At 50.7% G+C, this 19691-nt stretch overlaps 8 protein-coding genes across 8 annotated transcripts; 4 read left to right on the top strand and 4 right to left on the bottom strand.

Moving 5' to 3' along the window:
- Positions 1 to 318: 318 nt before the first annotated feature.
- Positions 319 to 1285, top strand: RhiXN_02855 (uncharacterized protein; the record flags this gene model as incomplete). Its single annotated transcript, XM_043322672.1, has 4 exons — positions 319 to 674; positions 730 to 890; positions 955 to 1056; positions 1119 to 1285. 4 exons carry the CDS (start codon positions 319 to 321, stop codon positions 1283 to 1285), a joined length of 786 nt encoding a protein of 261 aa, XP_043178168.1.
- A 674-nt stretch (positions 1286 to 1959) lies between these two features.
- On the bottom strand, positions 1960 to 2543 carry RhiXN_02854 (F1F0-ATP synthase G subunit; the record flags this gene model as incomplete). Its single annotated transcript, XM_043322671.1, has 3 exons — positions 1960 to 1997; positions 2056 to 2295; positions 2351 to 2543. 3 exons carry the CDS (start codon positions 2541 to 2543, stop codon positions 1960 to 1962), a joined length of 471 nt encoding a protein of 156 aa, XP_043178167.1.
- A 380-nt stretch (positions 2544 to 2923) lies between these two features.
- Positions 2924 to 6703, top strand: RhiXN_02853 (uricase; the record flags this gene model as incomplete). Its single annotated transcript, XM_043322670.1, has 14 exons — positions 2924 to 2962; positions 3013 to 3148; positions 3202 to 3219; positions 3271 to 3432; positions 3715 to 3899; positions 3951 to 4048; positions 4095 to 4166; positions 4916 to 5498; positions 5547 to 5664; positions 5718 to 5735; positions 5784 to 6058; positions 6111 to 6475; positions 6535 to 6606; positions 6664 to 6703. The coding sequence occupies 14 exons, from the start codon at positions 2924 to 2926 to the stop codon at positions 6701 to 6703; spliced, it is 2181 nt and encodes a 726-aa protein (XP_043178166.1).
- Positions 6704 to 6886: 183 nt separating this feature from the next.
- RhiXN_02852 (uncharacterized protein) lies at positions 6887 to 8294 on the top strand (the record flags this gene model as incomplete). The annotated part of the gene is made up of 6 exons (XM_043322669.1): positions 6887 to 7134; positions 7190 to 7297; positions 7341 to 7532; positions 7584 to 7708; positions 7763 to 7849; positions 7900 to 8294. 6 exons carry the CDS (start codon positions 6887 to 6889, stop codon positions 8292 to 8294), a joined length of 1155 nt encoding a protein of 384 aa, XP_043178165.1.
- Positions 8295 to 9497: 1203 nt separating this feature from the next.
- Positions 9498 to 11212, bottom strand: RhiXN_02851 (uncharacterized protein; the record flags this gene model as incomplete). Its single annotated transcript, XM_043322668.1, has 7 exons — positions 9498 to 9569; positions 9946 to 10341; positions 10442 to 10489; positions 10536 to 10675; positions 10732 to 10836; positions 10889 to 11023; positions 11071 to 11212. 7 exons carry the CDS (start codon positions 11210 to 11212, stop codon positions 9498 to 9500), a joined length of 1038 nt encoding a protein of 345 aa, XP_043178164.1.
- A 222-nt stretch (positions 11213 to 11434) lies between these two features.
- Positions 11435 to 13399, top strand: RhiXN_02850 (cytoplasmic tRNA 2-thiolation protein 2B; the record flags this gene model as incomplete). The annotated part of the gene is made up of 8 exons (XM_043322667.1): positions 11435 to 11477; positions 11545 to 11624; positions 11672 to 11822; positions 11879 to 11982; positions 12024 to 12198; positions 12251 to 12649; positions 12705 to 12822; positions 13018 to 13399. 8 exons carry the CDS (start codon positions 11435 to 11437, stop codon positions 13397 to 13399), a joined length of 1452 nt encoding a protein of 483 aa, XP_043178163.1.
- Positions 13400 to 14158: 759 nt separating this feature from the next.
- RhiXN_02849 (uncharacterized protein) lies at positions 14159 to 14803 on the bottom strand (the record flags this gene model as incomplete). Its single annotated transcript, XM_043322666.1, has 5 exons — positions 14159 to 14211; positions 14273 to 14391; positions 14456 to 14546; positions 14600 to 14731; positions 14788 to 14803. 5 exons carry the CDS (start codon positions 14801 to 14803, stop codon positions 14159 to 14161), a joined length of 411 nt encoding a protein of 136 aa, XP_043178162.1.
- A 1397-nt stretch (positions 14804 to 16200) lies between these two features.
- RhiXN_02848 (kelch repeat-containing protein 3) lies at positions 16201 to 19576 on the bottom strand (the record flags this gene model as incomplete). The annotated part of the gene is made up of 5 exons (XM_043322665.1): positions 16201 to 18464; positions 18515 to 18538; positions 18586 to 19038; positions 19077 to 19438; positions 19494 to 19576. 5 exons carry the CDS (start codon positions 19574 to 19576, stop codon positions 16201 to 16203), a joined length of 3186 nt encoding a protein of 1061 aa, XP_043178161.1.
- Between the last annotated feature and the right edge of the window lie 115 nt (positions 19577 to 19691).

Genomic DNA, 19691 nt, shown 5'->3' with positions numbered 1-19691 from the left:
CAAAGGCGGTACAAGGTTTGTTGGTTCCCAACAACACAAGAACAAGGTAATTATAGCCTGTGGGATGATTTATCCGACTGGTTTCTTAGTCAGAGACTTCGGTTACATGAGTAAGGCGATGGAATACAGTCCATGCACTCACAAGCGCCCTCCCCTATGTTTCGCTCCCCCTCACTCAGTAGTCGCTATTATGGTCCGTACCAAAGACAAGTTCATGCTAGCAATTTATTCAGGGCATTTTTGCCGGCACAAACCCATGCAAAGGCAGTGTAGGAATGAGTGTGGTATTAGCGCCAGGCGACTAACCAAGCGCGTAAGATGACACATCCATGGCACGCATTCTTACTCTTGGCGCTCACCCTTGAGATGTTTTCGGAAACTGTGGACGTCTACAGGCCTAACCATCCGCTTGGTACCGCAACATCAGGAACCGCTGCGGATGTGGTCATTGATACCCTTGAGGATACTATAGGCCGATCTGAAGCCGAAAATATCTTTGCAGCACGGGCGAAAGGCCGTCCTATGATCTTGGATAACCCCCAAAAAGAAAGCAAGTCCCGACTTGAGCAGAAGAGCAGAGCCGCTCTTCGCCAAGAGGATAAACGGAGGCGAAGACATAATCTCTGGTACGGGAAGGAGAGGTTAACTCCGAAAGCCGTGATAAAGGGCCTCAAGTGAGTGACATGACCCCAAAGAGTAACTTCTCCAAACTGAACTGGCAGCGTGTAGGTACTCGACGTTTGTGGATATCCACAAACTATGGTGCGGATACATGTCAGAACTCTTAAACTTACCCACGCTAGCGTCGATCAATGGACCACTAGAGGCCTACCTATCTTCGCATGCTATCAGCATGCAGACCAAACTTGTCAAGGCGGATTTTCATGGCTGTAAAATGACAGGTTTAACGTTTAATAGACATGTTTTTCATTGGGTTCTAACTAATAATTATAGTCAAAGCCAGCAAGTGCCCGACACTAATCGGGTCCTCGGGAGTTGTGATCGAGGAGACGGCCAATGTTTTTCGCATAATCACCACCGATGATAGGGTCAAGGGTAAGCCACCCCGCTCTCCGACTGGCCCGAGCGGGACGTAAAGTAACTCTCGCCACCTACAGTGCTTCCGAAGCAGAATTCAATCTTTACGTTTACGGTTCCGCTCAATGTTAGCCAGAACGGAGCAAACCAGCAACTCCAGTTTGAACTATACGGAAACCAGTTCCGGTATCGGGCAGAAGATCGTGCATCTCGAAAGTTCAAAAGCAAAGAGACCATTGAATTATAGTCATGTGTGGGTCGAGACGCATTGCCGATCGCGAGCAAAAGCAAATCCATGTAGTTTAACTTCACAAAACGTGGCTTACCTTCGCAGCCACTCTACATACAGAGGTGTCTGTCACTAATTGTCGCCGCTTGGAGCGAGATAAATCGCCGCGGTGACCTTTCTGGTAATCTGAGACGGCCTGTATGTATTACTCGATCTTCTAATAGAAGAATCGTACATGTACTTAATACAAACTCCATCATTGAGCATGTCGTTGGACACTTATCTGACAGGGCCATGTGCCTCGGATCGACGAATCCTGACATGCAAACCATAAGTGGAGTAAGGGATTTTTACAACTCCGAGCTCGCCATCTCCCGATGCGGGGAAACGGACAGATGAGCCTTGACCATGAAGGGACACGCGTGCCACATGCGGTAATAATGGCGCCGGATATTTCCGCGACACCCCCTTGCTCGCATTCACTTGAAAATCGCATCCAGCTGTTTTACTGAAACAGACCGAGAAGTACGAAGAAGTGTAGTAGTAACTATAACCAAGCAAGAGCGTTCATGAAACGCATATCATTGGAGCATGGCAAATAGTGATGAACACTATAACCCTAGATTTTGACCTGAAGATCAATAATTATCGTTTAGGATGACGGGATGAATATGAATGATGTCTAGGTACAATCAGTTCAGTTTGTAGCCAACAATGTGTCTCCGGCCAACTGTAGTGATCGGATAATAAGTAATTGATAGTACTGAACATAAAAACTTTACACTTACTAATTTCGCCAATATGGAAGATGCCATATGCCTCGACCCCATACAATGCGACCTTTGCCCATTCTCCCGACTGAGAGATCTCCCTCCAGTAGGCAGGGTTCTTTGCGCGCTCAAGCAAAGTGCGATAGGCTGATGTGAAGGCTTCAACCGAAGTCGGAGGTGCCAATCCTTCTGCAACGTATACCTGGCGCAAGAATGCGCGTGCGACCGCCAAATTGTATGTTACTGGTTCGCGATAGGCTATCCCATCACGTCTCAGCCTCTTTTAGATTGTATGCACTCTATTTTCACTTACATCCGAGCCAGCCCCCCACTCGCTCGCCAACCCTTCCGCCAACCTGCTTCGAGACCTCGAGCGCCTTTTCTGCTTGCTTCTGGGCAACGCTCAGCGCTTGCTGCGCAGTCTCCTGTGCCGACTTAGTCGACGCTTGGCGCACATTGGCCTTTTGGATGCGCAAACCAGCGCGGAACACTTGCGTGCGGAACATGATGCAGATGGACGGTGAGAGAAAATACGGAGACCTTCGGGATCTCCGGCATTAGGGTCGTCAGGGCTCAGGTTTCGGTAAAACCACACGTGATCGGACAACTTATGATATTAGTTTTATCCCTGGATATCTATCAGGGATCGGCCGATTGGATACGCTATCGTTCGCCGTTGCGGAGCGGGTAGCTCTCTGCGAGGTACGCGATTCTCAACAAAGTCATGTGCGACTCCGCGGCGGTATAGAGTTTGTCGTCGGACGATAGATCTTATCTCCTCGCCGGTGATTGGAGCGTGCTATATAGCTCTTTCGATCTCGGCCTGCACCTGACCCTCATTCCACTTCGATCCCCACAGCCTAGCAGATTCATACTCCTTTACCTCATGTCTTCCCTCACCTCTGCACGATACGGCAAGGACAAGGTGAGTGTCTTCCTGTGTGCGTGGGCCTATCATACACACTCGATGGACAGGTCCGAGTATTTCGCGTAGTGCGCGAGGGCGATAAGCATGCAGTTGTTGAGTACAACGTGCGCGCATTATTGGAAGGCGATATTGCGACCAGCTACACACAGGCAGACAACAGCGTAGTCGTCGCAACCGATTCGAGTGAGTTCAATTTATTAACATAGCATCCTATAGACTCATCTCCATCGGTGTAGTCAAAAATACCTGTTATGGTAAGTTACAAATAAAATGCATATTCCGATTACTAATCCCCTGCGCCACAGTGATCGCCAAAACATCCCCACATGTACTCTCCCCAGAGTTGTACGGCCTTCATCTCGGCACGCACTTTGTGACCAAGTATCCCCACATTCACAAGGCATTCATCACTATCGAACAACTCAAATGGACCCGAATTGATGTCGAGGTACTCCGCATAAACATTCGTTTGTGCGTGATGGAGAAGAGAAGATTGTCGTTAACGTCGAGGTGGACGCAACGGCGGGTAAGGATAAAGTTTCCGCCAATGTCACCGCTGGTATCAAGGACCTACTAGGCAGGTAGTTGAAACACGACCCCGGTTGAAATGACCAACCTCTCTGGCAGTGCTGAAGAGCAGTGGCTCCGCGTTCGAGGGTTTCATACGCGATGAATACACGACGCTCGTAGGCAAGTCCGACTCGAATTTCGTAATCCAGTATCTGACGTCTAACATTAATCTTGAACAGAGGTCGACGACCGAATTTTCTCCACATCGATTGACCTCGACTACAGTATCAAACTACCAAATGAACCCATAACTATTGACGGACTGGGCTCGCTAGGGGAAAAAGCTAAGTTTAGGGAGCTGCAGAGTAATGTTCGCAAGATCACACTTGAGACATTTGCGACCGACGAGAGCGCGAGCGTTCAAGTAAGCTAATTTATACCATACGTCATTTCGTCACTATGACGCGCTATTCAGGCCACGATGTACAAGATGTCACAACAGTTCATTGCAGAAAACGCGACGGCTAACTCTATTTCGTACCGGTTGCCGAACAAGCACTATATTCCCGTTCCGTAAGTCTAGGCTCATTCCAATGAGCGCGCTCTCACGGATGAGTAGACTCGACTACATCGGACTGGCAAATACCAAACCAAAGGATGCAGAGGTATTTTGTCCTGTTGAGGCTCCGAGGTGAGTGTGTATGCTACCGGTAGTACAATCTAATGTAGTATATGCAGTGGATACATTACGGCGACCGTGTCACGCACATAGCGCCAGGCTGCTGGCGGGTTTAGAACGGGGTGGGGCGGGTGGGGTAGTCTAGACTTGACGCTTGGGATGTACTCATTTGGTGTAAAAAGAAACCCAAAGTAACGAGAATTCCACATTGCTTGTCCCATAAATGGCGAGTACGGCTGCGCCAGCCAATCAGATATGCTTATATCAGCACCGATACTGCCAGCTGAGCTCGATGGCTGGCCGTGTTCGATGTGCGGACGGCGCTGCCACGTGACACATGTGTCTGACCCACACTCCACCAAGATGAAGCTCGCTGGCCGTCCGCCCCGAGCCCATAATACCCCCTTGGCTGGTTGGATTGCTCCACCTGTATCCACCCCTTGACTTGAACCATGGCTGGAGATCATGCATGTCCCGTCTGCCAGGCAACGTTTACTCGCCCCCAGCATGTCGCCCGACACATGCGCTCTCGTGCGTTCAATTTTCCTTTGCCCTGACCCGGCGCCTGATCGCCATCCGCACGCTAGATACCGGCGACCGTCCATACAAATGCCCCGTTTGTAATGATTCCTTTGGGCGAAGGTAAGTTCACACTTCTCATCGACCAACGCTTCCGTGGTGGTTGTGCCTGTGTCCACTGGCGTGAGCCGAGGTGTGGGACCGCCCCGTTTTAATCACGTGACTCATGATGTACCTCGCAGTGATCTATTAAAGCGCCATGAAAAAAAGATGCATTCAGCTGCGTCGTCGGCGACAAGCACTCCAACAGCAACCAAGGGAAAATTCGATATAAATGCTTCTAAAGTACCCCTAAAACGACCCCAACCATTCCCGTACGTCAATTCGGGAACCACTTCGGCCGCGTCGGGCTCGGGTGGCGATATTTCAGCCTCTGCTTCCGGGTCGGGATCAGGCTCGGGCTCTGGCTCGGGAGTAGACAGCGCACCCACCCAAGCCCGGCAGCAGCATAGCCACAGGTTCCGCTCCGATTCCGGCTCCAACTCGGATTCCCGCTCTCGGTCGCGTTCACTCTCTCCACTCAGGCGGCAAGAAGCTCTTCAAGATCAGGATGAGCTCATTTCGAGCGACGACGGTGGGCCGAGCACAACCAAGTATCGGCGTTTGTCCGACCCGTCTGGATTGTCTCGCATGGACACCGACTCGCGCAAATCGCCATCTCCACCGGCTAACGGGCCTCGCTATGCTCGGACCCATGCACCGTATATTCGTCATACTTCCCGGGAGACGCCTGTACTGACGTCATCGATGCACGGGACCGAATCTGTATGTGTCATGGCCATCCCACTCAGCACCATGCTTATGCGTGTTTAGGTTCGTGTCTGCCGTGTGATTCGCAATGAGGGACATCATTTTATTGTCGAGTATGCGATCTCAGCCATGCTCGAAGGGACGAGACCCAGCTCGAACACGAGGGTCGCTCCGGTTCCTAGTGAGTTGCCCTAATTGACTGCCACCTCTGGATCTCATTTGTGCCCATTTTAGTCAAGGACACCTGCTATGGTAAGTTATTGGCTCTTTTCCAGATTCGGAGCTAACTTGGATTGACAGTGCTGGCCAAGACTTCGCCGCATGTCCTCTCACCTGAGCTGTTCGGCTTGCACTTAGGGGCCCATCTTGTGGGCACTCACGTTCACGTCCGTGCGGCACGAATAGTCATACAACAAGTGAAATGGGGACGCATACCCGTGCGTGGCCGACTGCACGGATCCACGTTTCTTCGAGACGGCGAGGAGAAACGCTCGGTGACAATTGACGTGAGAAGGGAATCAAGTGCGGGCCCTAACGATGATGACAAGGAAGCCCAAGACGTGGTCATGGCCGATGTGAGATCAAGCATACAAGGCTTGTCGGTGCGTTGGTTTTATGCGCCAAAAGCCAAGACTAATCGAAGCGCCAGTGATGAAAACGGTGGTGGTGGGAAGCGGGTACTCACGCGATGAATGTACCAACGTAAACGAGCACAACGATGGAGTGTATTGCGCACAAATGGATGTGGAGTATTTGCTTGGCCTGCCTCGCGTACCGTTGCGGATTGAAGAGCTCGCGGCACTAGGCGAATCCATGCGATTCACAGACGTGGCGCAGCGGGTGCGGGATACGAGTTTGGAGGTGTTTGCGACTGATGAAGAGGAGGATGTGCAGTTGACGATGCACCGTATGAGCCGAGAGGTACTGGATCAGAACCCGACGGTGATAGAGGTAACGTATCGGATGCCCAACCGCCACTACATCCCTGTGCCGTGAGTCTTGGTACTTTTGCTTGACTTGTCGGTGACTAAATGCGAGGCGGAAACCCTAGGCTGGACTATATCGGCTTGCAAAACACAAAGGCACGGGAAGCCGAAGTCTTTTGCCCGGTAGATGCGCCAAGGTGAGAAGTCCGAATGGTGCGGAGAGCTAAAGTCTAACCTCGGGACCCTTGGCATAGTGGATGCATTTCGACGACGGTTGCACGCGTTGTGGGCTAAGGTGTCAAGTGTGGGAGGTGGCGAGTGTGGACACGTTTGATATGTTGATAAGTTAAGAGTGCTTGGCGCTTAGTGACTTCTTTATGTATGGACTGGCTTGGCGGGTTTCGGCATCGAAGGAAAGATGTAGCTATGAGGGTCTTATTGTACAAAATGCTACGTAATGCCTGTGATATCCGAGGGATGCCCAGGGATGCCCAGGGACGAGAAGGTGTCGGAGGAAAGAATGGCTTGGGACCGCCAAGCAACTCGTCGAGCGCGCCATGGCAAGGCTCGTCTCGATCTGTGTTCTGCGCCTGTCCATTTCTTTGGGCGGATCCGCGCTCTGTTCTCCACTTCCCCCTGACCATGACTCGCCGACGAACTCTACTTGCGTTTGCTGTATCCTGCCTCGGTCTGGCACTCGCACAAGATACGACAGTACAGTGCACGTATGTACACTTTGTTCCATCCTATTCGAATCATCTAATCCTAATCCCCGCCCAGTTACGCCGATGGACGACAAACTCCCGAGGCCAGTCCCCCTGTCTCCTATGGGCTGAGCTCCAGACAAAGTGTGATGCGGGAGGTGTTCGGTGCGTTCAATCTGGCCACGTACAGCATACACAATTGTAGGCTAATTGCGTATACGTTCCAGAGTAACACCTCTGGCAAACAGCCGCTACCACTATACACAGCCCGACTCGGAGGGTGAAATAAACGACTGCAATTGCTCCGTAGTATCCTACAATCTCATGGCAGCCTGTACATGGTGCCAGCTCGGACTCGACAACAAGTGGATCAACGAGACACTCTGGCGTTCCAATTGTCCCAGCTACAATGCACGAGGGTACGTTTCAGCACAACCGTACTACTCGAATTTTATGTTTACGTATTTTAGGTTGAGCATCGACACCGCCGACCTCACGATTCCCGAATGGGCCAAGATTCCCGTTGATGGAGGCATGTGGAGGCCTAACATCGCTAGCTTGGCTGCCACTCCCCCTACTGTAACTCCGACGCTTGGTGAGTTCTCATCCTCAACGTCATTGCTTTTAAATTAATTTTAATCGCCGGAAGCCCCAGCTACGTTCACCCCCCAATCCACTGCCGACTCCCATTCCAACTACAACAAGGCCAAAGATAGCAATGCAGGCCCCATCGCAGGTACGTCCTCACCTGCCTATTCGCATCTCAATCACCAACCCATTCTTCAGGCGGCGTAGTTGGTGCAGCACTTATTGTCGTCCTCTTTGCCGCCCTCTTCATATTTTTCATCCGACGAAGCAAACGACGAGCGGAAATCGAGGCCCGCTTGCGTTCTTCGCGTCGGTCCAGCCGTTCACGATCTTCTCGCCCTCGTTCTTCGCATCATAGCAATCAGCCAACTGCCCAGACAAAACCCTCTCCTTCCCCTCTCGGTAAATCCGCCGAACTTGCGACACCCAACATGCCCACCGCACCTGAAATGGCCTACCACCCGCGATGTAATCATGGAATCGCTTCCTTGGCTGGGGTGTCGGCTTCTCCACGAGCGAGCGTTAGCACCGCAGTAGACGAGGGCGGCCGTACGCCACCTATGGCTGCCAAGTCGGCGGATCATATGGTATAGCACCCTACCGGTCTCTCCCTGCCTTGCCTCTCTTGCTTTGCGTAATCTTTTTTGCTCTTTCATTCTCTCGGGGTCTGGGTTGTCGTCATGTGGGCTTGTGGGCTTGGCTCGACTAGGTTTATGTATTGTGATGTGATTGGCTCGGTTCTTTTCGGTTCTGTTCGTTTTTTTATCATTGTTCATTTATGTTTGGTTTCTTGTTCAATATTTCTCTCTCTCCTCACTCAATCATGCTACGCTATACGGTTCTGTCCTCAATTCGGTTTTGTCTCTGTAAGCATAGCACTCACTCTCAATGATGCTCTACCGCAATAGATCAATCAATCTGTCACTCTTATCTCTCGTCTTGTGCCTTGCGTGTTTTTCTCGGCAGGGGCCTACTCGACTACCTGAAAACTCGAAACTCGTGGATATTGAAATACTCGTTTTGATAGGTACATTACTACGAGGCCAAAAAGAGGAAATCATATAGCGACGATTGATCTATGAAAACGGAAGCCCATCGTACAAGGACGAAAAAAAAAAGAGAGAGAGAGAAAGGAAAAGGAAAGGAAAGAGTGTCCGTGCGTGTGTTCCCCTGAATCCAAATTGAGTATTGCCCATTACTTGGCCGCTCCTACAGAAGACAACCACCAGGATCTAAGGAGTTAGGCTAATTCCCAACTGAGCATCTCGCCGTGAGCCCTCGACGTCACTCGGATTCTTCGTCTCCATCAACGAGCGGAGCCTCGATGAGCTTTAAAAAAAAGGATAGGTCTGGACTAGAACTTGTGTCGGCCCCACTTGATCACCGTTGAGAGCTATACCAAAGAGACGGGCAAGATGGATTCAGAGCAAACTGATGAATAAAGGAGAATCCGTGCAGAAGTATAGCGGTAACTCTACGGGCCACATGCCGCGCGGGACAGGAGCGGGTAAAGCATGCCACCGAGTTGGGTGGGTGTGCATGGATGTAGAGTAGACGACGTTCAAATTCATTCGCAAGAGGCTGAAACTGCGTTCTTTGTATAGTTTTGAGGCTGACTAGTGAATTCGGTGGGTAGGATATTGGCCGGTCGTACCCTCTTTATCGGTAGAGGATCGATAGCATGGAGTAAATAATTGACGTACGCCGGAGCAAAAAAAAACATAAATGACAGAGTGCAAAAAGGATGCGTTGAATGATCCGAAATAGCGATAATATGAAAGAGCGAGAGGGGGAAATCAATAGTGCGGTGTAGGCTGTTGAACTGGTTGAGCGTGATGGTGGTGACCAGGTGCGAACGCCATTGGGTCCTGTAACAATTCAAACAGGGTGAGCATCCCGGTGGTTGCGTATTAGAATATTAAAGTTTAAGTGTGTTATAGGTAGGATGAAATTGTAAACCGGCGACGGAGCAATCAAAACGATAGCGTGCTCGGAACGTTGGTCAATCCACCTCTGCTGGGCATAATAGTGGCGAGGTTCGTCATGGGATCGACAAGACGAAATCATAGATGTGCGCTTGTCCCCAGAAAAAGTCGAAAGCTACCGGGGGCAGATACGTCTCGCTTAAACGGGCAACTAGGTACGCGAGCTCAACGCATGCATTTGGTCCATCCAAAAAACGCATCGTGTACAACGTATCCCCACACCGACCCAGATCTCATGCAAAAAAAACGCACCACTCACCATCTTTCGCTTCTTTGCCGGCTTCAATCCCGTTCCTCCTGTTGGTCCCATGTTTCCTCCTCCCATACTTCCTACATGACCGTTGACACTGTCCTCTCTGTCTTTTCGCTTGATTGTCCCTGTTCCTGATGCCGTGCCTGCCCCTGATGGTCTCACGGCGGTAGCGGCGGCTTTTGGGTTCGCTGGCAATGGATGCCGTTGTGGTGGAGGTTGTTGCTGAGGCGGTCTTTGTGATGATTGTTGTGCTGGCGGCACATGGCTGCTCGCCAACTGACTGGGCGGCAATGGCCCAGCCGGTCTCCGTATAGGTGCCGCAGCGCTCGGCGCGGCCGAGCCGGCAGCAGCAGGGGTTGCCGGTGCTGACGGCTGAGATGGGTCGATCGGGCGCTTCTTTTTCTGGAGAGACGTAGAACCAAAGCGAGTTGGGGATTGGATAATTGATGGGTGTGTATGAGTACGGATCAATGGGAAGAGATGCAATGACAGCACCACGCACCTTTTTCTTCCGCTCCTTGTCGTCGCCAGTGAGCGCGCTGGTGTTGAACTTGTGCCGAGTGAGATGCAATGCACGATAGATAAAACGGACTTACGCCCGGAACACCGCCTTCCTTGAGCCGGAAAGCATGGACAAGGGTGGTGCGGTCGAGCTTGACAACCTGCACGGGCTGTTTCTCGGGCATTTGCATGAGGTCAGTGAGGAACGTATCCTTTTTGTGGTTGTGCTTCCCAACTAGAGGCTCAGACAACGTAAGCAGACGCGATGGGAAATCGACAAGAGCAGCTCACGGCCGAGGTCTTTGATAAACGCCTTGTAGCCATGCTGGAACAGACCCTCTTTGGGTCCGTGCCGGCTTTCGTCTGCTTCGTCCTCTTTTCGCTTGCCCTTGTCCTCTATCCCGCTCGGCGCTGATGTGGTAAATGGCCGTACAAATTCGTCATAAACTGGCAGTATCCCATATCTTCCCAGTAGGTCGTGTGTGGGGTGTATTGTCGTGTGCGGTCGAGATGGTGCTGTTGTATAACATGAATAGTTTGAGAATTCGAGATGGCAAGTGGCGGTGGAGTGGTGGGAGCACTCCTGTCAGCGCCAATTGCGGCTAAAATTATCCGATTTATTATACGCACCCGGAGCTGGAGGAAGATATGCATCCAGAGAAAGTGACCCAATACCGCCTGTCAATGCCGTCCCAGTCCCAATCGATGCGTCACTGTGCGCCAGAGACTGCCCGGTGTGCGACGGGCCGGCCACCGCGTTAGGCTGCGTCATCATCGACGAATAATCAATATTAATGTTCGTATTTATCTTGTTCTCTCGTCCCAGTCGTATGCCAGTCCAGGAGCCGTGCGAGACAATGACGATGGCTGTGAGCAATTGCAACCTCGGTGGTCGCGCTGTTCAGAAGGACCCCAACCAAGCTAGACCCTGACACCGGCCACAATTTCGTTTCCAATTGGTAAATCACTCCCGACTTTGCTCCATTCGTCCACCATGTCGTGCGAAGACCCATCAGCCAGGCCAGAACTCATGCCTCGTAAGTGCATAAATAGTGCATATATCCTCCTCGACTCAGTCGCTTTAGGAAAGCCCAAGTATGACAGGGATCCTGTCTGTGTCCGCTGTAGGAATCCGGATCTTCCGGCGAGCATTGTCATCAGGCACTCGGTCTATTGCAGGCAAGGTATACTCTCTCTCCGTCTGTGGCTTGTGTACTTAAACTCTCGCCAGGGAATGCTTTGTGACTCAGTTGGGCCACAAGTTCCGTCGGTGTCTCGAACCCACGATCAACCCACCTCAGCCCGGCCCGCCCCAGGCTCGCGGGGGGTCTCTCTTCGACCGGTTCTTAAGGCTGCCGGTGATCTCCTGGTTGGGTTCTCTGGTGGCTCAGGATCCTCTCTTCTCTTGACTTGGTCCACGAAAACTACTTTACCCCAGCCCGACTCGACCCTGCTCGAGGAACAAAGGCAAAATCCAAGAGAGAGAATGTCTGGCCAACCGCTCGTGTTGCCTTTATTGACATTTCAGCCGCATACCCTGGGGTACGTCGTGGCACTATTGGATCCTTAAGCCACTCATTAAGGAACCGGTGTTAGTAGACTCAGATAGAACAGAAGATGCCCGTCGGCTGGTAGCTCGTTATCCTCATTTTACGTTTATCCCTTTGCGCATAGAAAATGCATTCGACCCTAACTGGGCAAACTCTGTCGGCTTTCCTTTGCGTGAGAGCTCAGTTGGCATCGATGTCAGTTCTGAAGGTGTTTAAAGCGAGTTCAGCCTTGTCGATCATTCCTGATCTTTTCCGCGTAGACCTACCAGCTACTCGTTTGCCTCCAGAAACAAACCCAACTGAAGCCCTTCACCTTTACCTGTCATCTCAGCCTTCCTCTTCAGCGCGTACTACAGCCCTTCGCAACATCACTCGGCTTCTCCTTCAGTACACGGCTCGACATACCAAGTCTTCTCATCTCCTCTTGGGTGGATCCTTGACATCGTACGCCGTGGATCTCCTAGATGCGGTGGCAACTGGTGCCGGGTTTTCGATACGCCAAGTTGGAGAAGAAACCTGGGAAGGCATAAGGATCGTCAGGTCGCTTAGAGAAATTACAGACAAAGAAGTAGCGGCTGGGTGTTGGTGGCGCCGGGTCGAAATTATGCCTGCAACTGTAATGGCACGCGAGGATAACGGCATTACAAGGCTCACTAAAGGTTCGTGGCTATTCCACTCGATCTTAGATACAAACACCAAACAAGTCATGGTCAGCCTTTATCACTGGGCTGGATCGGGACTTTCCTTCCACGGTACATACAATCGCCCGAACGTGCGAAAAGCTGGCGCCCAAGGGTGGGACGAGCGATTCGAACTGTCCATTATGTGCACGGTAAGTCCCGATCTAACAAGGTCACTTTATTCTCTTTGAAATACCATCAATCTCGTCGATCTTTCCTTAACGCTTGTTTGGCATTTGATTTTTCTGCTTGTCAGACGTGTATGCTGTTTCTCTCCCTTGATATACGTGCGGGGAATGATCAGCACTAAACCTCTATAATTAAGCTGACGTATAATTTCTTGTCAGACCCATCCAACCAGGAGTTCAAGCTTGGAAGGCACAAATCGCAATCCGCACGTTTGAACCAGAGCTCAGGGAGTCCCCCCTGTCCTCGAGTGCGGTGAATCCCGAAGGCGGTCATCCCCGCTCTGACACGCACCCCGGATCCGATTCTGTGAGCACCAACGAATCGCTTCTACCCCCTGAGAGCGGATCGAGGCAGACGACCGAACCGATTCTGAGCAGCACGACTCCGACGCTTGCACCTCTTCTTTGCTACGCATGCCATACCCAGCTCACGAGTCGAGGCCGGGTTCCAGTACCTAAGCATACGATTGATCAAGTTGCCCTTCCTGTATGGGTTCGGCCGGAGAATGTGCTCCGAGATTACTTGCTCGAATCCGAGTGAGGAAAGCAGGCTGGGCGGAGAAGCGGTACACTACCAGGATAGTTGGGATAGGAAGTACGGACCACAGATAACAGCATGGCATGTATTGTAGGTTTTGATCCAGCCTAGGGGGCCATTGATCCAGCGATGTGCACGCTTTGGAGCATATAGGAGAATGAATTCTGATGAACTTACGGTCCAAACAGCTACACCAGTTGGAATCCCAGAGTTTTGAACTCACCAGCAGCATGGGACTTGTTTTTTTTACCAACTAAACCTTCACAGCCATTCTCTCTGCTGACTTTCCTTAGGATTTGGTTCGGGTGGTTTGTACGCCGAAGCCTAGAAAACTTTGGCTCGAGACGGCGCATTGTCCCATACCCATTTGGGGTAATACACCGGAGCTCCAATGAGATTTTTCTGGGCCTATACAATAGCTCGGCATCCTAGAAGTGGACTTTGATTTACGCCTTGGTCTAAGTCCGAGACGATGTGCCTGGTCATGCGACCACTGCAGAGGTTTTCTGCGGTGGATCTTGTCAACCGCCGGCGCCGCCGAAGTGCGGGGTGCGAACTTTACATCCATTATATGAGCGCGTAACTCACCAAATAAGCCGAGTGCACTAGCAAGCGAGAACGTTTCACCCGACCCACCCCGAGAACAGGTGCATTCCAGCCACATCGGGCCGATGCAATGCGTTATAGAACAAACTAGCTGCATTTCGACGAAGCTGACTGAGATCAGGATCGACAGACTACCATACACTATGCTGAAAAATCTTATCGCGAGACGTAAAAGTCGTATTGGCTCCACATCCATATGAACGAAGTTGCTAACATGAAACATTTTAGTTCCTGTACGTCAATCTTCAGTCGAGGAGCAAAGCGACGTACTCGAGACGATCATTGGGCTCAGAAGTCCCGGTCCGAGTCCCGCAGTACGGAAGATGAGAAACTCGGACGTAAAGTGGCCAAATGCGAGGACATAGGTCCACATCGTCAAGTCGTACACGCTGCCATTTGGAATACGTGTCAGTAAACTTGGTTTGTTTTGATGATGGCAGGTGAAATACGTACACTTTTTCATTCACATGATACGCACAGTAAAATCGCAGAATTGCAGATGTGAGTGTCCAGATTGCGAACGTGCGTGATTGAAGAGCTGTGACTATATAGAAAATATGTCCGAGTACATCGGGCGTGAAGGGAAAAGCGACATACCATTTTGTGGTTGTTTGCTGTAAATTCGCTTGGTAAGGCTTAGAGTCACAAAGTTTTGTACAGTATTGAAGACTGCAAGAGATGACACCACAAGTTGCCATTTGGGAAGAAGCCCGGCTGCCTGAGGAAGTACTGAAGAAGCATATTTGGTTCGTGAAACGCGTCAGACTGAGCAGTCATGAGCTTACAGCTGAATAAAGACATTTTCAGGCTGAAAGTGGTATCTATTTACTCGGAAAACGCGTCAATGAAAGGTCAGTTTTTTTTTAGGAAGAATGCCTGGTACTTTACACGTGTCGTACGAGTTGAAAGATGCAAGTAAGCTCTGGCCCGAATAATCCCAAGGTGATCCTGCAAAGGACCCAGAACCCTTTTTGCGCGCTTAACAATTCGTGAGACCCATCAATTATACTAACAACTTTATTCGTTTACCGTCGAGGCTAAAGCCCGGTCACAGTGAATCAATCCATTTTACGAAAATCAATATAAAATGAGTCTGATGGGGATGTGTATTCGCGTTTCGTGATGCATTCACATACTAAAATTTGAGATCAATATTGAGTCTATGGAGGCCGAAACAACCGTGTCAACCAGTACCAATCCAATTTTGGATTCGCGAAGCCGACCAATCTTAGTCGCGGGGAATGAGAAAGACTTACGGTAGGTAATATTTCGCTATATTGGGTCTGGATTTATGCCTATGTTAATCTACGCACTATGGTACTAAAGCTTTCACGCGCTTTCATAAGAATCCTAGAAAGTACTGGGTTCTTCTGTACGATGAGCCCAGTGCAAGTTTGGACCCTGAAGCTGAATGGAGTATTCGTTTCGATTACTACCAGCTTCCTTATGAACAGATTTACTAACGCCTCTTGGAAACATTTGAACAGTTACGGTTCCGCAGGTTAAAAAGAGAAAAGACTATGGCAGTTGTGGGTACAGTCAACTAGCTTGTTTGTTGTTTGGACTGGGGACTAGCTGTGGGCGGGTTTTTACTGATCGTTTTAACATAGGTGGTATACGTTAAAGATGGAGCCGTAGTTGAGCAGTGTGCACGGGAACCACTGCTGACGCCGAGAGAGTATGCGTAGATGCACAACATCCGATCTCAGGCGTTTTCGAACCATGTAAGCTCAGTTTTGTTTCGCGTAGCGCCTAGTTTACTGAAGAAATTCACAGTAATGCGTGATTAGATTACGCCCAAACCCTTGAGCCACAAGACCATATGGTATTGGGTGTGGTGCGTTGTCTTCTAGATAAATAGACGCTATATTTATTGTCAAAACCTACCCAGTATATAACTCGACCAGTCCTTGGCTTCACACACATGTACAGGATATCGCGACCTAATTCTATAGATAGACTACATACTATGCTATGCAACATGGTGGTATGTGCGCTAGATGACTACAATCACACTCGCGTGAAGAACAAGGAAGAACTTTGGCTGGTCATAAATAGATATCATAAACCCTTTTCTGGCAAGAACGAAGAAACAAAGACTGAAACTCGTGATACATCGCATGTATGCGGTTCAATAGTTCGGGAATAAGTTCAGATTGCAATTTTTATAATTAGTTTATAAGGGCCTCGGGGCTGGTTCAAGCGGAAGGTGATGTTGCATCATCTGGATTAGCAATAAACAATTCCGGGCGCTGGACGAGCCCGTATTCAACTCGAACTCGACTCCGGGGACGCCCACTGTCTGGCTCTCCACCAACCGGGGATTTTCGAGGAGTGGTCGGACTGTTGGCCTGAGACATACGTCGCTCATAATCTGCAACCCGCTCTGCCACAGTGCCATTCCTTTGGCGGGGGCGAGCCTGAAGTGGTGCAGTCAACTTGATCGGTGATGAGTGTCCAACTGACGTGATTTCGGTGGGCGATGTTACGATAGTCCCATGGTCCTCAGATAGAGAAGGGGTAGGTGTATTGGTTTCCTGGCGACTCTCCGCACTGGTCTTTGATGGAGAACCAGGCACGATGCTTAGCCTCGGCCTCCGCGATGGTCGTGCTGAGCTCGTCTCTTCGATCGAATCGGAATTAGTGTCTTGAGAAGCTGACTGAGTGTGGTGCGTGCTCGCAGTTCTAACGCGCTGAATAATATCAAGTTGGCCCATCTGCTCCAGGGCGGCGCTATCCGCTGTTTGTACTGTTACCAGAGAAGATGAGGAACGTCGATGGGCTCCGACAGACCCAATAATAACACTAGGTGGTCGGACAAGAGGAGGTTCAGCGGGAGATGCGTCCGGGCTAATACGCGACTCCCTGATAGGGGCCATTGTGCGGATGGGTGGCGGGGCTGGGTCGCGGAAGTCGATGTAAGGATCCGGCTTGGGTGGGCGGTCTGAGCTTCGGGACAATCTGCGAACTACGCTGAAGCCGTCATGGTGAACATTGCGGTCGCCTCGCACACTTCCTTTCGAGAAACGAGACCACCAAGAATCGCTACGTCGAATTGGTGCAGAGGGAGTGGCATTAAGTAAACTTATCGAATGATGATCATGGGAGGAAGTCGAGCCCACGACCGTAGCGGAACCATTCCCGAGTATCGTGGCATTATGGGATGAGACTGACCCGCTTGAATGGCCTAGGTCGGAACTTGAGTGCGGCCTTCCAAGCGCAGCGAGACCATATGTCCCGAAGGATGTAGGGATAATGCTATCATCGTAATGGCCATGATCTTCGAGATCCTGTTGACGAAATGCACTAACAAGCTCTTCGCGAGAAGGAGGCGACCTTAGGCCGTCCTGATCACCCTCACTCCGCGACAAAAGTGGATCGTTAGTCGAGTCCTCGAAAGGATTGGCATACACAATTTCTCGTAAGCTAGATGAGGATTCCTGTCGGAAGGTACGGGGACGTGAGATTGAGGGACCCGCACTGGGCCCTGTCCACGAGCTACGATTGTATGGGTCGAGAAACGGGTCTGAAACGTTCTTTTCTCTTAAGTTTGTGTTGTGGGCCGTAGGTGGTGTGGCGCTATAGCTTGATTGGCGAGGAGATTGTCCAATACCGAGGGCCGCACTGACAACGCGAAGGCTACTAGCACTTGCGTTAACAATATCTCCCCATGTGCTCCTACCACTTCCCACACTCCCGTTCCGGCGGACATCCGTCCGACTAGCCGAAATATCTCCAAATTCTCTGATATCCTCGTCATGTAGAATGTCAAACCGTGCCCGGGCTTGTGGGCGAGTGCCCAAACCAAGAAGTGTCCATTGCCTTCGGGGGGGCTGCAAGGCCTGCCAACTCGAGTTCACAACCGGTACACCCTTGGGCTCATCCGCCCCATATCCTTCATGTGCACCTGATGGGCCAGATTCTCCACTAATTAACCGTGCCGTTCCGTCTCCGCGCCTCCAGATTGGCCTTCGCCTCCGAAGAGCAATATATGCGCCACATAAAACCAGTCCAACCAGAACGACAACAGCAATCACAGCACTAATTGCAATCTTTGTGAGGTTGGAAGAAGGCCCATCTGTATTTTCAGTGGGGGAAGGAGAGGCAGTTGACGATGGAGTGCCAGACGAATGACTACGCGTAGAATGAGGGGGGGACGATTGAGACCTTGTAGGAATGGGCCCGGGTGCGGAAACATGTGATGATACACCAGAAGTAATGGGAATCTGAGTATTGATGGGTTGAGAGACTGGCTGAGAAACAGTCACTATTACCCCATCTGATCGAGTAGAAACTTGCGGTACAGTTTGAGTAGGCGGGTTGGGAGTGATGGTTACTGCAGGGCTTGACGCTGAGGGGAGTAGAGTGGGAGATAAGACAGGAACAAATGTACTTCCCCAGGAATTATCTCCACTTTCGAATATCTGTAGCGAGGAAGATGAGGGACCGTTTACCCCATAACCTAAGTCTGAATAAGTGACGAGAAGGTATTGATGAATGACGCTGCATTACCGAATGCAATCAACACTTGGCTTCCTACACCCACGGCCATGTGATTACGACGAGCCCCTATTTCTTCAAACCCGCCAATGGTTGACCATCGCATAGGGGTTGAGAGACATCCAAGATGGCGGCATCCGAATATACTGTTTGCAAAGTGGCATCGGCGCCACCATGCAAAAAGACCCTGCCATCACCCAATACCGTACAAGCAAATTCTCTGCGAGGAGTTGGTACATCGCCCGAAGCATTAGAAGTGGTCCAAACGGGTACTGGGAGACTAGTGTCGACAAACCACAAGGTGCTCATGTCCATCATAGTATTACCGGAGGGATTATACCCTCCGAGAACAAGCATAAGGTTAGCACCCAGTCTTACTGCGGAATGTCCAACAAGAACAGGCGGTGCATTGTTGACTGAGAGTAGGTCAAAAGACGGCACAGATGGCTGAAATACGTAGTTCCCGTCCACAGGTAAATTAGAGCCGTCAGATTTTTCTCCGCCAATAATCCAGACTCGACCGAAAGAGCTCGCAGCTGAATGACGAATGATCTCATGGGCTCGCTGGCCCAACCTTCTGGCTGTTTAATCCAAGTCGGAGTGTTTGGTCCCGATATATTGAGCAACCATGCCGAGTCAGACCCGGACGGTAATGGCATGGGAGGGCCACCGTCTCCGCCAAACAAGAGCATGGATCTCTCATCAAAGGCTGTAAGGGAATGGAAAGCGACGGACGGCCCTTGACTTGTGGAAGCAGCGTTGGAACCGCTGACATATGCCCATGGTGGGTCGGACGTCGCGAACGAAGATGACAAGTCGAGGGAAAGCAGGTCATTAGTACCCGGTGCAGATGAATAGGTATACGCGTTGTAGGGGTCCACTTTGCCTCCGTGAACGTACAGAGTATTTCCAAGTATGGTTGCCGCTTGGCCCCATCTACACGATTGGATACTTTAGCTGCGACCCACGTTCATAGATATACACTACAGACCTTGCTTCTGGCGTGTATCCCAATGTTGGTTCTATAATAGCCAACACAGCAAGAATCGCCAGACACGGCCAATATGCAGTCATATTGTCTGACATGGCGGCCGAGAAAACATTCAATTTTTAACTAGAATTGTGTCTTTGTGTAGGTAGTGCAGAGTGTTTTGAGCGCGCGTTGAGCGATGTTGAATGCTGTTAGAGC

The sequence above is a fragment of the Rhizoctonia solani genome, chromosome 3, assembly GCF_016906535.1.
Source record: "Rhizoctonia solani chromosome 3, complete sequence".
Taxonomy (NCBI): Eukaryota; Fungi; Basidiomycota; class Agaricomycetes; order Cantharellales; family Ceratobasidiaceae; genus Rhizoctonia; species Rhizoctonia solani.
This window is presented reverse-complemented; position numbering and strand designations above follow the sequence as displayed.